The 24,199-nt window shown below is 40.7% G+C and overlaps 3 protein-coding genes across 6 annotated transcripts in view; 1 reads left to right on the top strand and 2 right to left on the bottom strand.

Moving 5' to 3' along the window:
- Positions 1–12,189, bottom strand: part of agpat5 (1-acylglycerol-3-phosphate O-acyltransferase 5 (lysophosphatidic acid acyltransferase, epsilon)) — a 19,793-nt gene extending 7,604 nt beyond the window's left edge. For both annotated transcript variants that reach the window (XM_061836573.1, XM_061836574.1), the window contains exons 1-6: positions 11,487–12,189; positions 8,830–8,899; positions 8,630–8,745; positions 8,469–8,558; positions 7,715–7,805; positions 2,418–2,579 (exon numbers count right to left, since the gene is read on the bottom strand). In XM_061836573.1, coding sequence (XP_061692557.1) covers positions 2,418–2,579; positions 7,715–7,805; positions 8,469–8,558; positions 8,630–8,745; positions 8,830–8,899; positions 11,487–11,705 — 748 coding nt within the window. In that variant the 5' untranslated portion in view covers positions 11,706–12,189. The remainder of the gene's footprint in view (positions 1–2,417; positions 2,580–7,714; positions 7,806–8,468; positions 8,559–8,629; positions 8,746–8,829; positions 8,900–11,486) is intronic.
- The window catches only part of angpt2a (angiopoietin 2a), a 27,287-nt gene continuing 14,117 nt past the window's right edge, over positions 11,030–24,199 (top strand). The window contains exons 1-3 of one of the 3 annotated variants that reach the window (XM_061836572.1): positions 14,751–16,431; positions 16,554–16,677; positions 22,894–23,143. In XM_061836572.1, coding sequence (XP_061692556.1) covers positions 22,907–23,143 — 237 coding nt within the window. In that variant the 5' untranslated portion in view covers positions 14,751–16,431; positions 16,554–16,677; positions 22,894–22,906. Of the gene's footprint in view, positions 11,075–14,750; positions 16,432–16,553; positions 16,678–22,475; positions 23,144–24,199 lie in introns of those variants that run through there. The other 2 variants (XM_061836570.1, XM_061836569.1) reach the window with 2 other exon arrangements.
- Positions 13,859–24,199, bottom strand: part of mcph1 (microcephalin 1) — a 32,605-nt gene continuing 22,264 nt past the window's right edge. Inside the window, exons 14-15 of the mRNA XM_061836568.1 lie at positions 14,487–14,727; positions 13,859–14,385 (exon numbers count right to left, since the gene is read on the bottom strand). Of these exons, the coding sequence (XP_061692552.1) occupies positions 14,333–14,385; positions 14,487–14,727 (294 nt within the window). The 3' untranslated portion in view covers positions 13,859–14,332. The remainder of the gene's footprint in view (positions 14,386–14,486; positions 14,728–24,199) is intronic.

The following is a 24,199-nucleotide window of genomic DNA, read 5'->3' as shown; positions in this document are numbered from 1 at the left end:
TGGCTTTAATGCTTTAATTCTAAGTGGCATGTGAAGAGAAAACCAGGCAATCCTCATCGCCTGTCCAATACAGTCCAAAGAGTGAAGCATGGTGATGACAGCATCATGCTGTGGGTGAGTTTTTCAGCTGCAGAGACAGGAAGACTGGTTACAACCGTAGGAAAGAAGAAAGCGACTAATTACAGGGATAACCTGGACCAAAATCTTCTCCAGAGTGCTCAGAACCCCAGACTGGGCTGAAGATTCAACTTCAAAGAAAACAGTACACCCTTAGCACACGGCTAAAATACTAAAAGGGGAGGTCCAGAACAACTCAGTGACGGTTTTTAAATGGGGCAGGCATAGCCCCGACTTAAACCCAACTGAGAATCTCTGGAAAGACCTGAAAATTGCTGCCCATCAACATTCTATTTAACCTGATAGAACTGGGGAGGAACTGCAAAGAGGAATGGCAGAGGATTCCCAAATCCAAGTTTGAAAAATTTGATGCATCATTCCCAAAAAGACTCATGACTTCATTACCTAAAATGGCGCTTCTATCAAATATTGAGCAAAGGGTCTGAATTCTTACAGCGAGGTGATTTCATTTTTTTTTTTTTTATTCAGCCACTATGCAGCCCTTCATTCAAATCAGATGGGATTAGACATAAGACACACACACACACATATATATATATATATATATATATTTTTTTTTTTTTTTTTTTAACAAGAAAAAGCTCTAAGTGGACCCACATACAGACCAATAAGGAGACAAACAATGTGCAAGTAAACTACGAGCATTTTCAGTTTCAGGTCAAATAAAATAAGGACAACGCAGAAAGTGTCAGAAGTAACCAAGCGAGTGTGCACGCGCAATGCTACACATAATTCCCCTGAGAATTTAAACTTCCTGTTTCCACAACATCCAATTGTATCCAGAAAATTTGGTGCAGTGGCCAAGAGGGGAAACCTTCTTGGCGTCAACAGCAGAAAGCCATTTTACTTCCAGCATGACATGAATTACTGACTGTGACTAGATTCTGGCAGCTCAGTGAGAGTGAAAAAAAATATTTTGGACTTCCTTTCTTTCTTGGAGCGGCATCATGTGATTTTGAATTGAACGGCTGCTGAAATTCAAGTGCATGACGACCGCTGCAGATGCGCATGGCTTCCAAAGAAACAGCAAATTCTAATTAGGGAGAGAACAAGTTGTTTTCCCAAAAGATCCATTAATCCACATGCTTTGAGGGAAGAAAAAAAAAAAAAACACCTGAAACACTGTTCTCAGGATTGACTGACGTGACATTCCGCAAGTCACTTTGTGTACTGATTTTCATACATAATTTATTCATAACGGCAGTCTACATATAAGTATTTTCTTATCATAAGAATGCATAGTAGTAATGTAGATAAACTGTAACAGTTTTATTAACATGTTCATCTTCCACTGATCATACTCCACCAATACTGATGCAAACAGTAACTTTTGATACTGTATAGCATACAGTAAGTAAAATAGATGTTGTAAGACAAATCAATCAGATTTCAATAAAGTGGTGGTCATTCAATCATAATGGGAATAAAGATACTAATTTCAAAACCTGAGAACTGTGACCTTTGTTTGTACTGTAGTTTGCAATCACACCAGACCATGGAATTTATTTATTTATAAGTGACAAAAAAAGCACAGTTTAATCATGTTTTAAATATTTGGACGTAAAACCAACTTTGTTTATTATTCTTTAAGACCTCCTGTGCATGAGTCATGAGCATGCAGTGTGTCATCTCTCATATCTCCTGTCAAACAAGCAGTCACATTCGCCACATGATATCAGGAAGTGCGTGAGGAGCAGGTGAGGAGAAGGAAGTCGTACCCTCTCTTTCATCCGTTTGGCGCTGTTTATTCCTGACAGTGGGGGGATGTTTTGTTCTAAACAAGTGTGTGTGCTCGCTGGATCACTTGAATCGCAATAATGAAAAAATCCAAAACAGGGAAACATGCTGTTTACAGGAAGCCACCAAACAGCAGTAGGTAAATGTTGGCTTTGTGATTCATTCCTGAGGGCCTTGTTAGAATGTTGAACATTGCCGAATCGATCATCCAACACCAGCGTGATTGTGGAAACACTGATTAACAAAGAATGCTTGGCAGCAGTTTGTTCCGAACAGCCTTGAAAGTGGCTGTGAAAATGAATGTGGATCGTATAATAACCAGTATTTACAGGCCCCCTTTACTTTGAGGTCTTCAGAAAATTTGTGTAGCAATTACAGCTGTAAACTCTGTAGGATAAGACTGGTAATTAAACTCAATAGTAAGGTAACAGACATCTGTAGATTCCTGAGACCAAAAATTTGCATTCCAAAAGCTACTTGAATATCAAAGGAGCCATTAGATCAAATGAGATCAAGTTATGATGAGAAGCAATTGAATATACCCGGCATCGAAGGCGCTGGTTTTCTTTGGCGGTCTGCGCCGAGTGTTCCCTGGTAGGCAACAGTGATGTCGTACACTGCATCCAAGTGGCCGCTCATGGTCTCAAGGGCAATATGAGATGCTTTCATTCGGGGCGTCAGTGTGTGTCTCAGGACAGCCAGCCCTACAGAACAAGGACATTTTACTTTTACTGTGGTTAGTTTTAAATCTCTTGCAGCAGATCAAAATATACAGACAGAAAAAAAAATAGTACAGTGGAATCTTCAAAGTTAAAAAGCCTGTGACAGAGTATCAAAAGAGGAACTGGGTACTGCATGCGCAAGTCTGGTGTGGCGGAGAAATATGTTAGAACCGTACAGGACATGTATGAGGGCAGATGAACATCAGTGAGATGTGCCATAGGTGTGTCAGAAGAATTTAAGGTGGAGATGGGACTGCATCAGGGATCCGCGCTGAGCTCCTTCCTGTTTGCGGTAGTAATGGATAGGCTGACAGATGAGGTTAGACTGGAATCCCCTTGGACTATGATGTTCACAGATGATATTGTGATCTTTTAGTTTATAAAACAGTGGTGAGGCCGGCCATGATGTAGGGATTAGAGACAGTGGGACTGAAGAGACAACAGGAAGCAGAAATGGAGGTAGCACAAATGAAGATGCTAAGGTTCTCGCTTGGAGTGAACAGGTTTGATAGGATTAGAAATGAGCTCATTAGAGGAACAGTCAAAGTTGGATGCTTTGGAGACAAGGTTAGCGAGAGCAGATTAGATGGTTTGGACATGTTCAGAGGCGAGAGGGTGAGTACATTTGTAGAAGGGTGCTGAGGATGGAGCTGCCAGGCAAAAGAGCGAGGGGAAGACCAAAGAAAAGGTTGATGGATGTTGTGAGGGAGGATATGAGGACACTGGGTGTTAGAGACAGGGTTCATACTCAGTCTGACCAAAAAAATTTAAGGGCTTTTTAGGGGCATTCTTAGGGGCTGACACGAAAAATTTAGGGCTGACACAGAAAAAATTTAGGGCCATCGTGGGAAATCAAGAGTAAGGAAAAAAGACTCACACAATGGTGCCATCAACCGTTCTTGGTTCATCAAATGTTCCAGTACCTCAGTACCTGTGACAGTGATCACCTGTCGCCCCCTGTGGTAGTTCTCATTGATATGACCATTGTCAACGTCTTCACATAACAGTATACAGAAAAAAAGATTCTAACTACAATTGCAACTATATACACAAATGTCTTCTACTGATGTCTGTTTCAGCACCCCTACTCAAGCTCCTTGAGCCTACCCAGTGTCTCCTCTTTGTTGCTGCAGAGGTGCCAAAGTGGCTCTCTTGTCCTTTGCTCTGCCTCTGAGTGCATTGGCTTCGGTGATAAACCTCAGATTCCTCTTTTCTTCTGCCTCCTCACACAGCCTGTCAGCCTTCTCAATAAGCGTTGATATGTCAGTCTATATTCTGGCTTTTTTGGCTTTGAGGCAGTAGAGATGAAAAGTGGGCAGCGATGCCAAATGTAGCCAGGTACGAAGTCTTCCTTTACCCACAGTGGTAGTTTTTAGCAATGTCACTGTCTGGGAACATGACTGCAAACACTTTCAAATTATTTTCACAAGATTTGTAACTGTAATGGCTGCAGATCAGTTTTAAAGTCCACATGATCTCTGCCTTTAACAAGTCCGTCTTCGTGTATTGAACTATGTTCATAAAGCCTGACTTCTGGCTGGACAAATGTAGGTGCGCATTAGGGATCGCAACCGGTTAAAAATAACCGTTTTTCGTTTTTTTTAAAACCGAAACCGTAATCGGACTTTCGAAATCGGTTAAAATTTCCAATCATTTCTACCGGTACTCCACATTGCGCTATTTTTTCAACATCATTTCCACTTTTTTCAAGTTTCGCTGTTAGAGTAAAGTTGGACTCAAAAGAACATTCAGTTAAATCAAAGAAACATCAAACATGGCATCGAAGAAACGCTCCAAAGGTGTAGTCTGCCTTTCCTCCCATATCGTTGGGTAAAAGCAAGCCCCTAGTGATCCAGTGTAGGATGGATGGATGACGTAATGTGGATGAATTTTTAACAAAGTTTAAATTTCCCCATCAAAAGCGTTTTAAATAACATTTCAATTTTCCAAACTCTCATGGCAGTATGAAGGAGGGTGGGGGGATTAAACTGAAATATAGTCAACTGACTCACACTTTCAAGGAATACTCTCCCCAAAATTATAGGAATGGGAGCACACATTAAAAGTTGAGAGATGAGGGTTCGGTGCTTCTTTTAATGCCGGATTTATCCACAGATTTCACCAAGAAACATCTCTAAACTGGAAAAGTATTATCGAAATTCCTCTCTCGCTCAGACATTCTAATGGATATATTTCACCGAACAGAGAACGTCCACTATCTGGCCTTTTGTGGCCAATTTTTGTGAAAAATAATTACAAACAAACAAAACGAAAATAGTACGATGTACAATATTTAAGCGCTTGAGCCACAGTACACACAGGCGGAACTTGACGTGTTGCATAGGGGGCGTGACACTTATGAAGGGCATAACATAGACCTCAGAGATGTTCCAGACAGGCTCGTTTCAAAAGACCGGTGTTCGTGTTCTCTTTGTGACCTAATGCCAACTGTGGCGGAATAGCAATGTTGTCGTGAGTTTGAAAAGGTTGACCAAAAAAATGGAGCATACCGGAATGAACTTGGATCACAATCAACCTGTCTGCATAACATAGATACTAGATAATCGGTATGAAGTTGTTTGTTTGGATGAAGATGTGTTACATATCAATTTACTTATGAATCATGACAGTTGGATGAAAAGGCCACTTGTATATCCAGTGGAAAATTGGTGAGTACACATTTTTAACGGTCTTGGAATCCTATGTGAATGCTATGTGAGCTATATGAAATTTATGGGCTACATCCAAAGTTTATCAAACATGCGAGCTTATTTCTGAGTACGCCGTAGGATTATCTAATAGTTTATCTAGATCTGGAACATAAAACTAAAAAAAAAGGACTTCCCTAAAGTGATTACACGTCCATCCATCCATTTTCTTAGCCGCACGAGGGTCGCAGGAGTGCTGGAGCCTATCCCAGGTGTCAACGGCCAGGAGCCGGGTTACACACATGCAGACACGGGGAGAACATGCAAACTCCACACACGGAGGTCCAGGATTGAAAAGCTTGCCACCATGCCGCCTCATAAAGTGTGTTGTTGCCTATACAGTACCAGCACAAGAGGCTATAACTAAGCGGCTAATAACCAGTAATGATTAGATGCGTGATAATTTCCCCGGCTGATGAACGAGCCTCAACTGTGACAGCCACAGCGTTATCCTGTCAGGTTGACCCCACAAGAAGTTAAAGGAGGACAAATTTGGGTGCGTTTCCTCAGTTTTGTTTCAGTTTAGTGCAGAACACGTGTGTTCTTGTTATTTTTTCCCCAAGTTAGCAGGATTACACAATAACTCAACATTGCGGAGGTGTGGGGCGGGCTCTGAAGAACCCATCACATTTTCTTTTCGTTTTAGGGTATTATTCTTAATTTCTAAAAAGGGGGGGCCCTGTAGCTCAGTGGTTAGAGCACTGGTTTGATAAACCAGGGGTTGTGGGTTCGTATCCCACTGGGGCCTCCACTCCCTGAGAAGGGTTGCGTCAGGAAGGGCATCCGGCGTAAAAATTGTGCCAAACATATGTGCGTTCATCTGAGATGACACGCTGTGGCGACCCCGAAAGGGACAAGCCGAAAGAAAACTTACTTACTATTCTTAATTTCTAAAAATATTAATCTTGCTGACTGCATTTTAGGATGTGTTGTTCAGGAACATGTTTTCTAGTGTGCAGTCTACTGAGTACTACTCTCCTTGGCACAATGACTAGAGAACACAGCAAGTCAATGCAAATGCTTGGACTGAGAGAGCACTTACTGTGTGCAGTGCTTTCAGTGTGCAAGTGCCATGCTCACCTGCTCACTAATACCTCACTAATAGCAGATAATGTCATGTGCACGTCAGCTCCTGTGAGTGAGTTGGATTAACGGGAGAAGGTAACATTTAAAGCTGGGACTCAGCGATACATTTCATCAGAGAGGGTGGGAATATCCTCTGCGTCTCATCTAAAAGGATCACATGAAACGAGTTGATGCACAAAATACAGTCATACGAAAAATGTCCTTAAATTGCACAAATTTGATAAATCTAATTTATCAAACTTTTAGTTTTATTATCTTCGTCATCACTATTGTGAATATTATCAGTGCTGTGAGGGAGAACTGAATTTATTGTTGTGAAGTGATACCCATTGCAATATATTAGGAAGAGTTTTCAAAATACTCCAATTTCAAATTTCCCAATACTTTGCGACTTAATACATTGAAAATAGCGTCTGAACAAGAGGGCAGCAGGAAAGTAGTGAGTTAAGTGACACAAAATGTCGTGATTTCTGCCTTTTCAAAGAGTTTTATGAAAAACCAGCCTGCTACTTTTTATTTTATCCTGCTTACTGCCAAGCAAATGTGTACAAACAATAGATGAATGCTGTTGTGGCGAAAAAAAAAAAATACTGTATACATGAATACAGTTAGTGAGCAGTCCTTTTTTTGCTGTTTTTTTCTGTTAAATGATATTAGTAATGACTAAAGGGACAAGTGTGACAATGACCTTAGAACACTTTATGTATGTAATATTGCAGTAGTGTAGCAATTCAAGTGGTACTAATGCTGTTCAGTAGAAAATCCTACCACTAACAAAAAAAAAAAAAAAAGAAAAGAAAAAAAAAAAAAAAAAAAAAGCAAACTGGAATCTGTGCTCCAGAGTCAGGAGAAGTTTGTCATGGGATGACCGAGTTTACAATTTCTGGTTTAAACGTTTTACAAAGAACACCAGGTAAGTTTATTCTAACATTTCACCTCTTTTAAGCATCATCATCATAAGGTGAGGAGTTTTATTACAGAGGTGTTTATTTAGATTAAACAGGGCCTGCAGAGTTAATAAAGTGTTAATAATGGTGACTATTTTGACTATGGAAACTATTTCAATTGCGATCATTTCCTACTGGTGAAGAATTCTAACGAATTGGGGTAATGTAGCCTAAACGGATTGTGCTGAAACTTAAAGGTTCCATTGTAGTAGGTAACAATAACATTTGATGCACTTATATAATCATGGTTTACAGTATGTCAGTGATCTAACAGATGCTCGCACCAATGACCAGAGCTCTTTGTCAGCTGTTTATAGACTGTGTGTGTCATCAGCATGCTGCAGTGCAGTGTTGGAGCTTGCTGTCAAGTCAGTACCTTTTTTCATAGCAAAAGCCTGACTGTTGGCAATAACATTCTTGAGCTCGGGATTATAGCGTGTTCCTTCCGGGAAGATGACGAGGTACATCTACGGGAAGAGAATTTGTTCAAGTAAATGCTTTAACTTTTGATTCTTGAGGCAAAAACATAAAATTGATCTATTACTAATACTATCAGTTCTCTCTTTGTCTCTTATGATCTATTACTAATACTATCAGTTCTCTCTTTGTCTCTTATGGTCTCTCTGGCAATTTGTGTACAATAAGCACATGCACCCACACCCACACACACATCATTTGAACCCAGGAATAAAAGCAATAAGAACATTCCATGAATTAAATTTAAAATGAATTCCTCTAGTAACGGAGACCTTAATAGGCAGACAATGATCAGAATCCAGTATTTTATATATATATCTATATATATGTATTTTATTACAATATTCCATAATTAGTGATGCTGCTACTGCATTTGTATTAAAGTTATTTGTTTTGATGAATGCCATATTCCCTTAAATGGCGAGGATCCGAGGCGGTGTCAAACTGTATATGTATCAAAGTGGTCAGGAAAGTGAATTTAATGTGGAAATAAAACTCCACTCCACTGTGTGAGTCACGGTGTCAAGTGGGCCGCTGTTTCCACACACCATGTCCTTTTTCAACATCAGAGTGTAACGAACACACACTGGCTCAGCATAAAACTGTCTTGACAATTTCGTCTGACATCCAATTTCAGACTTTATTAGACTTACTGGTGCTCCTGACTGATTCTGAGAGACAAGCTTCTTCTTCATGGCCTCTTCATTAAACCTGGCACTTCGTTTCACATAGATCCCACCGTGCTGACACAGAAAGAGCAACGTCATGACTGCTGCATAACAATCAAGACAAAGCACTCAAACAGTGGCGTTACCTGAGAGAAATACCATCCGTAGAGTGGAAGCCACTTGAGTCCATCTTTAAGAACATATCTGACGTGACCAAGGGCACACTGTCTTATCGCCAACATGTCAGCAATGATCCAGTCCACTACCAAAGACATCAGGAGATTTATTTCCAACTGTGTGCCAGATTAGATTACATTAAAGGCACACGTATGTACATGTGGTTTACCTGTACACTGATGGTTGGACAGATAGATTACATTCTCTTTGTTTTTTGGTATATCTCCGTATATGATGATCTAATGTGGAAGGAGAAGAGGCAGATTAGCATTTGTTTTGCAAAATAAATAAAGTCAAAGGCTCACACTGCAGCTGATGAAAGAGTAGTGCACAATGACAACTTGATGGCTGAAATTTTCTTTTGACCCCAAAAGTCTAAGTAGTAAAAAATATGGTAAATGTGATTTATGTATGACAGACAGACAACATATCAGTGACAGGTGGAAGCCATTTTCCATCCAATTTATCTTCACTAGGGTCGTGGGCGTGCTGGAGCCTGCGGGTTATACCCTGAACTGGTCACCACCCAATCGCAGAGCACATCTAAACAAACCATTTACACTCACATTGACACCTATGGACAATTTAGTCTGGAATTAATTTACCATGCATGTTTGGGGGATGTGGGAGGAAACCGGAGTACTCTGAGAAAACTCACAAGCATGGGGAGAACGTGCAAACTCTGCACATCACAGGCAGAATTACAACTTCTGTCCTCAGAACTGTGAGAAAGATGTGCTAAGCAGTCTGTCACCGTGTCAACATCATCCTTCCACACACCTCACTAGACTATTTCATCCACTAACAAAGAACAAAACTCTACAACTTGCTTTTTTTTCCATTTGACAGAATTGTGAAACTTTCATTGAGAAGATGTGAGTGGCAAGACAAATCGAGCATAAGACTGTAAAGTAAGCGGAGTGATTTAAAGCAGAAAAACACTTAGCAGCTAGAGTACATTTGTCCACTGTTAGTGTTTCAATGTTAGACACGATCAGTAATAGCCATCTGGATGACTGAAAGTTTAATGCTGTTAACTTTGTTGTTTTTGTTGGGAGGTTTGATTTCCCTCCCATTTTCATCGGCTTTACAGGACTCAGAGTTGGGAGCTTGTATTTACAGTTTGAGCTTTGATTTGCATATTCTATGACTAGTGTGCATTTGACTCCATCTGTTTAGGCAGTTTGACAAGAAGGAGCACTGAGTGTAGACCTACATTGGTAATACTGTATAACATCTAGCTGCTGACTGATTACCCGGTAGCTTGTCACATGACCAAAAAGTATTGTTGTCTGCATTACAATTGTGATTGACTTTTTTTTTTTTTTACTTGTGACATTTAAAAAATGTGTGTGACATGCATTTTTGATGGCCTTCTTAATAAAGTTAAAAGTTTGAAAAGATTTTGTCTCTGTAAGACCGTTTGTATGGGCAGGAAACATTGGTCAGTTATCGGGTTTGTGATTGAAAGATAAACCCACAATTGCCATCGTGGTTGAAACCAAAATAATAAACACATAAAAATGTCCCGATAATAAACCAATGTAAAATTAGACCACTTTGAATCGTGGTTGAACAGAATCATTAAATAAACCAAAAAAAAAAAAAAGGCCTGGACAAAAGTGTCAAAATCGTTAAATCAGAATGTCATTCCCATGACGTTTATAGTTGCATATGATTGTTTGAACAGACGAATGTGTCATGGATCTGGAAATTGCACCCAAGGATGAGCCAGACTTGTGGAGCTCCGCGATTCGCTCTCTGATTTCCTGTACAATTTCTTTGTATTTTCCCATGATTTGAAACAAGGAATCAGTTTGATATGTGGCCCTAAATACATCCCTAGTTGTGCCGTCAATTAACTCACCTCTTGTCAGTTAACCTATCAGGAGCTTCCAAAGTCATGATCATCTGGTGCTTTGCAATGTTCTTTAAAGACACTATTTTTTGTGTATATAAACATTTTACCTTGTAGATTTTTTTTTTTAATTCCCCTCTCATTATTGTGGCATTTAAAAAAATTAAATTTTAGTAATACTGACTGACCTGAAACAGGTGAGGTCTGATTTCACTTTGTTGGCCTCACATTTCTGAGGACCTGGGGTTAAATTCTAGCTTTGCCTGTGTGGAGTTTGCATGTTCTCCCTGTGCCTGTGTGGGTTTTTATCCTCCCACATCCCTCCAAAAAATAAATATACAAATATACATTTATTGGACAGTCTAAATTGCCCCCAAGCGTGATTGTGAGTGCACTGTTGCTTGTCTCTATGAGCCCTGCAATTGGCTGGCAACCAGTTCGGGGTGTACCCTGCCTCCTGCTTGTTGATAGCTGGGATAGGCTCCAGCACTCCCTGGACCGTTGTGAGGAGAAGCAGCAAAGAAAATGGCTCGATGGATGGATGCTTTTGCACACTGTATGTAAACTTCTGGCTTCAACTGTAAATCTGCATTTATAACCAGCCACTGACTATTATTCGTCAATGAAGTTTGGAGTGTTCAAAAAGTGAAACGCGTTTGATTATTGCAAGAATGGTTGACTCCTTGACTAGCATGACAGTCACTGGTACTTAAAAGATTACCAGTAAAGTTAAAAAAAGTTGTAATAAAGGTCGGGGTTTTGACTGTGGAAAGAATAACAGTTATCGCACTCAACAGGTATGACCACAAACTGCAAGGGAACACAAAGTTTCTTGACCGGTTTAGCTGGTTGTGTTTGAAGTGACACAGAACCTCAATACACTTCAAACCATGCAACAGTCATTTTGTTACTCCACAGGCAGGTATCATTTCTCAGTGCAGGGGGGCACAGGGGTAACTCATACTCGCCTCCACTCCCGTGTAGTTCTCAAAGAAGAAGAGGACCATGCTCTGGTAGACGCAGTACAGCCCGTCGTCTAACGTGTGGTACAGTCTGGCAGGTAAAAGAGTGGAAAGGAAGCGCCAGGCACCCCACGAGAGCAGGTAAACCGGAGCAGTCCCCAACATGACGGTGGCCGGAAACCAGTATCGCAGCGAATAAGTGTGCACAATGAGGGAGAGCAGCATGTTTGCCACCTCACAACTCACTTAACACACGCAGAGGAACAAAAACTTCCCTAATGTTTCACTTCACTTGGCTAGTTATTAAAGCACACCTGCCTACATCAATCCGCGTGACAAAGTAAATCAAGTGGGGAGCAGGCTAAAGCTAGCTTTAACCTTGTGTACATGACTGTCAGCCAAGCCGGCAACAACTATTTATCCATGCCTCCGTACATTAACAGAACAAAGCTATACGTTTTAAACTATGGAAATCCAAATGGACACCGCAGACCACGAGTGGTTCGACTGTGCAAGTTAGTTTTAACCGTTAGCTTACTGGACAAACTCTAAGAAACCTCGTTTTCCGATAAAACGAAGCATGAAAACACGTGGTACCGGAAACGGGTAGAAAAGATAGTCTGTTCGTTTAGCGGTTACGAGAAGGTTAAAAAAAATATATATATATATATATATATACGAATATAAACTAGTTCTCTTATCAGTTAGCTGCTGATTCCAAGCTTCCTTCTGGCACCAAATGTCATACACGTCTCCCTACGTAACACGGAGGGAGAAGATTGGTCCAATCTGTTGGTGGGTGCGACTAATCTTAAAGGCCCATACACTACCGCACAGATTTATCTCAACTGTACTTTAATTCTATAGCAATTTAATGGCAACCAGGATCAACAAGGTCCAAATTGTATCCGTGGCATTCCAGGGTGTGACAAAACAGTACCAAAAGGTTATTTTACAACCTCTCTTTACTGGGCATTTATACAATATTTTACGGTGATTATTTACGGAATTCTATACATTGTTACAAGTATCTTTTTTAAAAAATCCAAACGTCTTTATTAAAAGGAATGACTGAGCTTAAATCCACACAATTTGAATTCTAATATTTATGGGATTTGATACTCTGACTATTTTGGATGTTCACGTTTTAGCCACATTATTTCATTTGAGAAATTACATTAAAATATAAATTGATCAGTGAGATGAAATGAAATTATGCAAATGTACTTCAGAGGTGAGTAATGTCCACCACTATCAATTAGGTCGGGCTGGCTGACACTAAAAACAAATTAATTAGTCTTGTTTTCAAATCATCTGTATTTCATATGGTGTACTGCATACAGTATGTGGATGTATACAAGCTTCCATAATCATATACAGAGTATATAGCGTATGTTCTGTGTTCATATCAAAGTGAAACCTGAGGTTTGTCATGTAATTCTCATTCTTCACCAACATAGTGATATTGTACTTGATTCATCATTCACTTTATGCCAGGATCATTTTTCATTCTGACAAGCTAGTTTATTTCACATTATTGCAAAACTTCATCAGTCAGAGATCCCACTACTTTCATAAACAGAATAATTTTGATTTGTTTCATTTTCCTCATAACAGCAAATAAAAAAAACAATGCTATCTAATATTAAGAACACTTATCAACAATGACACAGGGCTCAGTGGGTATTTTGAACCAACATTGGTTTGAGTGAAAAAATGTTCATTGACAAAATTAAATAAAGATCACATTTTAGGCTCGTGGCGAAAATGGTTGAAAAATACATTACTCTGTCTGTACGCTCTTATCCAGATACAGTAATCGTGAAAATTTTATTCTCCCTTGTCTCATGTGTTCAACCCCTGACCACTTCAGGTTTTGTGGACATTAACAATTAGGTGGAGATATAAATCTTTGCATTTTGGTGTAATCATGCTAACTTTATACACTTGATTTTGACGTGGGACAAGGTCAATGTAAGAAAAACCTTCGCATGAAGTGGCACTACGTTTCACAAAAAGTATTTGTATGGCGCTAGCTACATAACGCAAAGGGTAAAATGTATTGGGAGACTACTTTTCAATGCATAACCATTGACGAAAAGTCAATTTATATTTCAGAGACTTTACCATAATAACATAAAAGGGGTCCCAAGGCTGTTATTTTCTCAAGTACAAGTGAAGTCTTTACTAGGGAGGAGGGTTTTCTTTGTGCAAAACATTCATTAAGTATAGTCCATTATATTGTATGCCAAGTGAAACGGCAGTTTAAAATAAAATTGACTTGGTTAAAATGGACAAATGCACAAAAAAAACATTCAGATCCAGATGGATGGCTCAAGTAGTGAAGGTCCCCAGAACAAAAACAGAAGTACACAATATAGACATATCACATCAGTTTACTGGAATTCAAATCACAATTAAAGACAGTGTTTCCACATATTATGAGAATTTTGAGAATACTGCGCAAAGAACTCGTTTAAAACATACATTACGACTGCAAACATTAACTTCTCTGAGACTGATTATATTTGGTTTGGTAAGTGCACCTATTTTGGTAGGCGAACCAAAAATGTTGCCCACACTAAGCAAGAGTTCAATTTGGATTACCATTTAACCATTGTCACTTTAAAAACAATAGCACACTTTGAAAATCTCACAGTTCTCATAAGATCAAAACTCATTACCTTTTTACAAGAAAGTAATCATCGAGATGACAGAGGTATTTTATGATGCACTAGAACTGCATTAGAAGGATGTATTGGAGTAAATACAGTTTAGTACTACAGCACAAATTTCCCAAGAAAGATGAACAGCAGAAACTGAAGATGTGCGTGCAGCATATTCAGCAGCTTTTATGCCAAGTCATAATTATCATATGAAATCAGCTTCAAATTTGTGATGCTGTCTGAAATGGAAACACAGAAAAAAAGAGACAATTCAACCACAAATAGCCAGCTGGGATTCGTCAGATGTAAATTTAATGTAGAGTGACGGAATGCATCTTACCAAGCACCCACTGCTCAGACAGAATCCTACTTTCCACTGGTCGCCTGCCGCTGTACTTCCCTATGCAGATTCCAGCCTGACGCACAGTTTTGCAGACTGTCCCCCCGCATAGCTCGATCAGCTCTATCAAATTGGGAGCAGGTGGCTGGGAATTCTGGGACACAAACATGGGCGGTTGGTTCTGGAACAGGTCCTGCTGGAGGTGGTCCCCAGAAGATAGATGCCTCTGAAGACGGCTGATCTGGAACAGACAGAGTACCAAAATAACGTATGAAATTTCCAGAGTTAATAATAAAATTAAAAAAAAAATCTTGACTGAAGCAACTTGTAAATACCGTAATTTCCATCCTACAGAGCGCACGGGATTATCTCGTAAATCTCACCAAACACATTTGTAAAGCAAATACCATTTGGTACATACATAAGCCGCACCTGTGTAAAAGCCGCAAGTGCCCCCATTGAAACCCACATTCTAACACGAGATATTTACAAAGAAAGACGGTACACAGAGACTTTTCAAAGTTTTAATACTTTATCTTAATTTAACATAGCATCAACACAGTAGCACGAACAGGGCAGGTTGGAAAAAAAAAAAGGAAAAAAAAAAACCAGCCCCGGCAGCTACACAGTAACACGGAAGCGCAACACTATCAGAGGTGGTTAAAAAAAAACATACCTCAATCACTGGAACGTGGCAGTTACACATCAGAAACACGTTAGCGCGGCGCTAACAGGGCCAGTTAAAAAAAAACATACCTGTAAAAATCACTGAGACACGGCAGTAACGCAGCACCAACACGCTAGCACAGCGCTAACAGGGCAGGTTAAAAAAAAAAACATACCGGTAAAACTCACTGAGACACAGCAGTAACAGCAGCAATGCGCTAACACAGCGGTAATGCTAGCGCAGTGCTAACAGGGCCGGTCTTGGAAAAAAAAAAACATACCGGTAAAAGTCACTTCCTCGGCACATATATTCCACTGGTCTCGCTCTTACTTTTCTGCTTGAGTGCCCCCTTGCAGCCATTAGAAAAAATGCACAAATGAGCAGCATCACCGCATAACTATTGAAAGAAAAAAGTCACGGTTTTTAGGCCGGGAATTACGGTATATAGATTTTTTTATAAGAAACATGCTATGAGGCCTTATGTTGTCCACCAATATCTGTACTGCATTGTGTTCAGAGGTAGGGGCTTTTCAAAACGCATTCCAAAAATGTAGTAATTTGTCTTTACATAAAGCTGTGTCATCTTATAGTACCTGAGAACACTATGGCTTTGCAATAACTACACTTATATTGAGCTGCATTACAGAGGTTAGACTGTATGCTTAAAGTAAAATCTTTTTGTTATGGTGTTTTTTTCAGATGCAAATATGACTTGCACTGCACCTTAATGAGGACATATTTTTCCAAACCATTCTTTTCTAGTATTTGGGATGTAAGAGTCTCTTGACATGAAATATGAATGATCAGAATCAGAATCTGCTTGAATGGACGAGTAAGTAACAACACACAAGGAATTTGTTTCTGGCGGTCGGTGCCGCCTTGTTACGACAGAGTGCGTCAACCCTCCACGTTGTTAACTTTATACAGTGTGCCCTTACCTGTTCGTGGTTCACCATTATAGACCAGTGCTATGACAATTGTGGAAAAGGTGTAGTTTAAAGTCACAAATCGTGTGATTCGCCACAGTGTATATCACTAATACTAATACTGATTGGACCAGCAGAGTGTGAAGGTGTGTCCCAAAAACAGTGCAAGGCAGAAAACAGTAGCTTGGCTGATCAGGAATTTATTTTCATCGCAGGAGGGAAAACTGTGTGAATGCCTGGTAACTTTGATTTGCATTGATTGGTAACACCTACCCGACGGAAGGAGCTGGAAGTCCATTATCCATGCATTCCTGAGTTCCAGAATTTTTGTTGCTGAGAGGGCTGAAATCAGGTAATTTGAATATTTTCGAGTTTATCTACGTCAATAGCAAAGATCTCCGCCTTCCCTTTATGCTTCCAAGCCAGTACTGTCAACGCAATATGTATGCTTTCACAATTTGGTGTTTCATACAGAGTCAACCAATCAGAGGAAAGGGAGCTGTGATGGCCAAATAAGTACAAAACGGATACAAAACTGGGTCAAACAGAAGTAGCTGTCAAAGCGGCCTTTTCTGGACACTCGTATCACAAAACCAAGGTGTTTCCATCTATTTATTTATTTATTTATTTTGAATCAAATAGTTTATTCCTATGTCCATGTTAGAGAGTTACTCTATGGAGGTCTACGTAGGCAAGATAGGGAAGCTTTAAACCGAAGCTTTCTGCATTTTCACCGTACACTGCGCAATGACAAAGGTATTTCTATTGTATTTTATTTTCAGTCAGAGATGTGGAACCTATGAGTCCATAGTCTGTGTCATCAGTTGAGACTGAATAATAGACAAGTTGAGAATTTATTTGAGGAAGCGTTCCTGGGATTAATGAGTGAAGCTCTGAGTTCTCACCACAGGCTTGTTTGGTACCCAGCAGGGGTCACTTACTAAGCTGAATGGGACAATCTGCACTTTTGGGAGTTGAATGCCAGGAAACAAGCGTTAAGGCTTTTAGCCCCTTTGTAAATGTTCACACCGGTTTTATTTTACACCAAGTAATCAGGGATAGACCCGAGGAGTTCTGAGACAAGGTCAGGTTAACATGAACCCATATTGTGTACTTGCAAGGGAACGACTGAACACCTAATGTGGGTCCTATTGTGTGACTAAATGGGGTTTAAAAGCACTGAAGCTCATAATAGGAAGACATGGAACATAATAAAACCTTGTTTTGACAAAACACACAAACATCACTAGTGTTACAGTAAGACCAAGAATAACATGTTTTGTGCAGAAACCTGGCACTCGGAAATAGTGTTGTTTGTACTCAAGAATGGCAAGCATTGCTGTTTTCAATGTTCTGATGCTTGTGACACAAGGTCAGACTTTTAAAATCTGCAAGTTTAAACCAAAACTTGAGACTACTGTATTCATGAAAACATTCACGAAACAATTTAAACATGTTTGGATAGCTATCACCCATCCCTTTCAAAGGGAAACTGTGTTTGCAACAGTTTTTGCTGTTGTATAATGTGTCTAGTCTGCTGGTAAAAAAAAAAAAAAAGGAAAAATGCTGTGTGCAATGTAATTTTGTAGTTTTGTTTATGCTTATGCGTGACACAATGGATTGTCAGATAAATAGGCTAGTACTCCAAGAGCTTTCACAATCTTGCCTCATTCATGCACGCAACATTCCCATGGAAAATAATTGGCTCATTGACCGTGAATCGAACCTAAAAGCTTCCAGCTACAAGCTTCCACTGTACCACCTTTACCATCAAAACTGTATATACTGTAGAGCACATTTTTTTTGTGTACCATTAAATTAAAGTGACAAATTGTAATGGAACGATATAACGACAAACTCAGTCTAGAACGGATAAGGATGACTGTGTATTTTGCTTTTAGAAAATTCCCCAAAATATTAGCAGAATTTAGTGTACATATAAATCTATGTTCAATAAATGATACTTTTCCTACACAGGGAATCATAAACCAGCTGTTGGGTCTAAGTACATTTACAAAACACTAGTATTTTGACAAAATGAAGACTTGGAAGAAAGATTGGAGACAAGACGGTAATACCAGTAGCTTTTGTTGGCATTATTCACACTCAAACACGCAAACCCTGACGGGACACAACAGCAGCAGCAAGCAGCATGAACACCTACAATGTCACGGTTTTTGGAGAATGACAACATGCTTTTCCTCTGCTGCAATGTGCCTTAAAATATTTTGCATTTGCCTTCTACTTTCAAATATTACATCATCCAGCTTCCTGCCATTCTGTTTCAAACCATTTGTGTAGCTTACTCTTCAAAGGAAGAAATGAGGTCACGTTGGACATTGTTACAAAAAGTGAAACTCAGGGAATAGATTCTTGTTTAAAGTGTGAGACAATGAAAATTAGTGAGTTTTTAAATAGGAGGTTTAAGGGTGACGCTCCTAACGCAAAAGCGTGATTAAGGCACATTCCCACCATATAGGACAAAACAGCACCATGTTTTTCCCGCACTCTGTTCCCCACAGTGACAGTGCTAACAGTCAGACAACTTCACAAAAGAAATGACAGCATTGACTGTGCAAGTGAGGTAAAATGCAGATTTTGTTTTTTTGAAAATTCACCTGGTAAAAAGTGAACAAGTGTGATTCATTTTCAAAAACAACAAAAGAAAAACACAAGCAAATGACAAAAGGATTTCTGAAAATATTGTCTTTCACAACATAAGCACATTCAGCAAATATCGGTCATCTGATCTTTAGACAGCTGTATTAAAAAAAACAATTTTGTTACATCTATCAAAAACACCTAGCCCAATAACAAAAATAATTTCATTCATCCATCTGTTTTCTTCTGCTTATCTGAGGTAAGGTTGCAGGGCAGTAGCTTTAGTAGAGAAGCCCAGACTTCCCTCTCCTCAGCCACTACATCCAGCTCACAAAGCATTTCCAGGCCAACCAGTAGACAGTCTCACCAGCGTGTCCTGGGTTATTCCTAGGATCTCCTCCTGATGGGACATACGCTGAAGACCTCACCAGTTAGGCACCCGGGAGGCATCCTCAACAGATGCCCGAGCCACCTCATCTGACTCCTCTTAATGCAGAGGAGCAGCTCATCTACTCTTAGCCCCTCCTGGGTGACTGAGCGTCTCACCCTAAGGGAGAGCCCTGACACACTGCGGAAGAAACTAATTTCGGATGCTTGTATTTAGGATCTTGTTCTTTCAGTCACGACCCACAGCTTGTGATCATAGGTTTGGGTAGGACCATAGATCGACCAGGAAATTGAGAGCTTCACCTTTCGGCTTAGCTCCTTCTTCACCACAACCGACCAATACGAAGTCTGCATCACTGCAGACATTTCATTTATCCGCCTGTTGATCTCCCGTTACTTAGGTCCTTTACTCATGAGCAAGACCCCTAGATACTTGAACTCCTCCACTTGGGGCAGGATCCTGTCCCCTACCTGGAGACAGCACTGCACCCTTTTCCGACTGAGGACCATGGTCTCAGATTTGGGAGTGCTGGTTATCACCCCAACTGCTTCACATTTTGCTGTAAACTGCTTCAGTGGCAGTTGAAGATCACGGCTTGATTAGGCCAACTGAACCACATGATCTGCAAAAAGCAAAGATGCAATACCGAGGCCACCAAAAGCGAAACTGTCTAGAAATTCTCTACATAAATGTTATGAACAGAACCGGTGAGAAAGGGCAGCTTTTGTGGAGTTCAACCCCCATTGGAAACAAATCAGACTTACTGGCAGAAATGGGAACCAAACTGACACTGGTCGACCACAAAAGCTGGATTCCACTTAGCCAGCCAGTTCCCATCAACTTTCCCAGAACCCTCAGAGGCCAAAAGACATAATAGCACTCCTTCAGTTTGACTGCATCTCTCTCGGCTTGTGTCCACCAAGTGGTTCAAGGGTTGCTGCCATGACAGTCACTGATCACCATATGGCCACAGCTCCGGTTGTGTGACTTAGCAATGGAGGCACTGAACATGGTTTACTTGGACTCAATGTCCCCCGCCTCTCCAGTGACATGGGTGAAGTTCTGCCAGAGGTGGGAGTTGAAGCTCCTTCTGACAAGGGATTGTGAGATGTTCTCAGAAGACTTTCACAATATGTTTGGGCCTGCCAGGTCGAACTGGTATCATCTCCCACCATTGGACCCAACACACCAAATAGTAAACAAGTGACGGCTCGATCGCTCTGTTGAGCAGAGGTTTCCAAGACATTAGGCCATAAGTCAGAGGACACGGTTAAGTGATCATCGAACCGCAGCCTAGGGTAACCTGGTGTCAAGCACACTTCTAAACAAGCCATGATGATCAGAGAAATAACAAAACACCACTTGTGTTTTGATGGGGGGGGGGGGGGGGTTCCATCCCAAACATTCCTTTCCCCACAAAACCATTAAAGTTCCCTAGCCGTAGTCTCTCCAAGGATTCCAGAAAGGGTTGGCATACTGAACAGCTGTTTGATACATAAACAAAACAACATTTACCCAAAAGTGGAGGGAGGTTATCCTCTTGGTCACTGGGATGAACCCCAACGTACAAGCAGTGGAGCCAAGGGAGCAGTAGATACATGATACCTGTTGGGAACCTCTTACTGTGGGCAACTCCAGTGTGGAAGAGAGTCCTTCTTGTCTGAGGGGAACTGGTATCACAGCCCATGCTGTGTGCAGAGACTAGCCTGACTATATCTAGTCAGAACTTCTTAACTTTACAAATCAGCTCAGGCTCCTCCGCTTTCAGAGAGGTGACATTCCATGTCCCTAGAGCCAGCTTCTGTAGCCAAGGATTGGATGACCAGGGTCCCTGCCTTCAGCCACTATCCAGCTTCCACAGCACCTGACCTCTATGGCCCCTCCCACAGGTGGTGAGCCCATGGGAAAAGGAGCCCACGTTAACCTTTTGGGCTGTGTCTGACTGGGCCTCATTGTTCCTGGCCCACCAGGCACTTGTCTTCGAGCCCCACTTCCAGGCCTTTCTCCAGAGGTGGGCTCTGGTTACCCACTTCCAGGCGAAGGAAAACATCTTCCAGTATTTTTAACATCATGGGTAGGGGGTGTTCTGCTCACTCACCTCGGTTCTGTTTGCCACGGGTGACCATGCCAGCGGAATAAAGCCCCAGACAACTTAGCTCCTAGGATCATAGGGACACACAACCACCTCCACAACAATAAGGTGACTGCTAGAGGAGGGGACAAAAATAATTTAGTTTACATGTTTTTCTATGCCCTGCGATTGACTGAGAACCAGTCCAAGGTGGACCCCACTTATCTGAAAGGAGCAGGACTAGGCTCCACTATCCTACTGAGACAAAGCTAGTTTGGAAATGAAGTCAACCAGCGTCACAGAGGAGATTGTATTCTTCTTTAGCAGTTCCTCTATACAGTGATGCCTTGATATACAGTACGAGTTTAATTCATTCTATGACCATTATCCCCTCATACCTCAAAACAGTCGTACAGTATCTCAAATCATCTTTTCCTATGGAAATTAATGGAAATGCCATTAATCCACCCTTTCCCCCAAAATAATATTTTTTGTAACGTGTTTGTAATGTTGTATGTACTTTATAAAAACATATAAAGGTATGAAGAACAAAGAGTATGTGAAAAATGCCCCTTGTGCTGGTGCTCCTGATGTGCGCGCCATGGCCGCCTGGTGTGAGTACATACAATACAAATATATGGGAGTGCTGTATATGAAGAGTTCAGACGCAAAAGCAGATAGCTTTTGCGTCTGAACTCTTCATATGGAGCCGGTCTCTGCTTCTCAGTAAACTGGAATAATTTCTCTTCGCAGAAGCTGAAGAACATACCGTATGACTGATAATTGTGACAGAATATATTATATATGACAGTGCATGTTTATCCACCGATTGGATACAAACGCCTAAAGAGTGCGACACTGATGCCATTCGTTAGCCCGTCTATGGAGTTTCCCCTGATGTGTGACCAGTATGTGTTTGTTTGAAAAAATTAGTGTAATAATTTGTTGTGTTGTGTTAGTTTGACAGTAAACTTCAACTGAGGGTGGCAGTAAACAGCTTGAATCCTCTTTTTTTGAAGAATTCTGCCAAACTGCTGCTTGTGACGTGAGATGAGTTCACTGGCAAAATACAGCATTTTAAACATTTCACAGGTGTCTGTTTTTAACCAAGAGAATATGTTTGGAAAAGTAAGAGATGTTGAATCTGTGAGATTTTATCATTTAAAATTTACCCACCTAAAATTAATAAAATAATAATCTGTGTGTGTGTTTTCTGAAGGACTTACAAATATTTTTCAATGGACTGTTTGCTGCTTCTGTGACTATAACCATGCCGGGCCGGGTGGACAGCTGCATCCTGCGTAACTGTTTAACCAATGGAGGGAAAAACACGTGGGCATTGTGTAGGATATAGTAGAGAATGTGTAGTTTGTGCATCTGCCTGTGTGTTGTTGGTGTGCATTACAATAGACTCTGTGCTTCACTGAGTGGCCACATGGAAGGAGGAGTGGTTTAAAGGCACAGTTGGCGAATCGGGGGGTGTCGAGGGCAGCTCAAACAAGTGACTGGAGCTTTGATGAAAAACGCACACATGCGGTCTGGCACCAGTAAACAGCGGGAATGATCATCTGATTTTAAATGGGGTTTTTTTTGTTCTTACTGAACAGTTAGACAAGGACTCTGCACAACCTCAAGGGGATTTACAGTTGGAGCCCATTGGGAAAAGTAACATTTGACAGAAAAACTCATTGAGCCTCAACAAACTCAGGAGGAAAGTGAATGAAAATGTTCCACGTCCTTTTGTTCTTTTTAAGTGTCTGTCTTAGTATGGGGATGGGATATCGGACGGCTGCCGATAGCACTGTGGGCAAGCGAAAGTATCAGATCCAAAACGGACCATGCAGCTACACCTTTCTGCTGCCTGAGCAAGAGAACTGCCAAACCCCGAGCAGCAGCTACAATTATCCAGCTCAAAAGGATGGGCCCAGAGACCTTGACGAGTCAGCGCACAGGCTGGAACAGCTGGAGATGGTCATGGAAAACAACACACAGTGGCTACTTAAGGTATGGTCCTCTCCGTACATTATGTCACATACCAGGGGGTATAGTGGCGTGAGTAGTTTCACTGTTAGCCTCACAGTTCTGAGGACTGGGGTTCAGATCCCAGCTCCGCCTGTGTGGGGTTTGGATGTTCTCCCCATGCATGTGTGGGTTTTTTTGGGCACTCTGGTTTCCTCCCACATCCCAAAAACATGCATTAATTGTAGACTCTAAATTGCCCTTAGGTGTGATTGTTAGTGCGACTGGTTGTTTGCTTCTATATGCCGTGCAATTGGCTGGAAACCAGTTAAGGGTGTACCCCGCCACCTGCCCAAAAGTAGCTGGGAAAGGCTCCAGCACTCCCGCGACCCTTGTGAGGCTTAGATGGATGGATGGATGGATGGATGTCACATACCATGAGAGAAAGACCTTTGTTAACACAGTGTGTGTGGCAAAGGGACTGAAGCGTTGGTATTTAAGAAGGAAACAAAATTCGCTTTCTATAAACATAATCTCAAGTTATAAAGAAATTATAGAAAACATGTTTGACAATTTAAGATGTTTTACTCTTTGTTTTGGAAATGCATACATCCCAGGTGGAACCATGACAAGACGTATGGGTATCAGCTATTTTATATTGTAATTATTTACCACATTACTTTTAATAACTGTGAAATTGCAGAAGAATATTTGGTTTGGCAGGTGAACTCCAGGACTAACTAGAATTTATAGCAGCCCGAATGCACCATAGTGCGTGGAGCATCAGTGAAGTGCACGCAACATGTTTTTTTTTTTTTTTTTTAATCAAGTTCAAATTTTGCATGATTGTACTAGTAACAGTACTTTTAATCCCAACATGGGCTAGTACGGCATCTCTTTCTCCAGGTTAATAATTAAAACCTGATTATTTTGTTGAACGACATTTACACTTTATTTCACAGTATCAGCTATAAGTTTGGAAAGCCCTAATTGAATTGGCGTGAGCTGTGTCTAAATTTTTGACTGGGACTGTACATACCTGTACACAGTATTACAAACAATTGGAAAACACCTGATGCAATAACTGTGTTCATTTATGAA

The sequence above is a fragment of the Syngnathoides biaculeatus genome, chromosome 12, assembly GCF_019802595.1.
Source record: "Syngnathoides biaculeatus isolate LvHL_M chromosome 12, ASM1980259v1, whole genome shotgun sequence".
Taxonomy (NCBI): Eukaryota; Metazoa; Chordata; class Actinopteri; order Syngnathiformes; family Syngnathidae; genus Syngnathoides; species Syngnathoides biaculeatus.
Note: the sequence above shows the minus strand (reverse complement) of the source record. Positions and strands in the feature narration are given on the sequence as shown.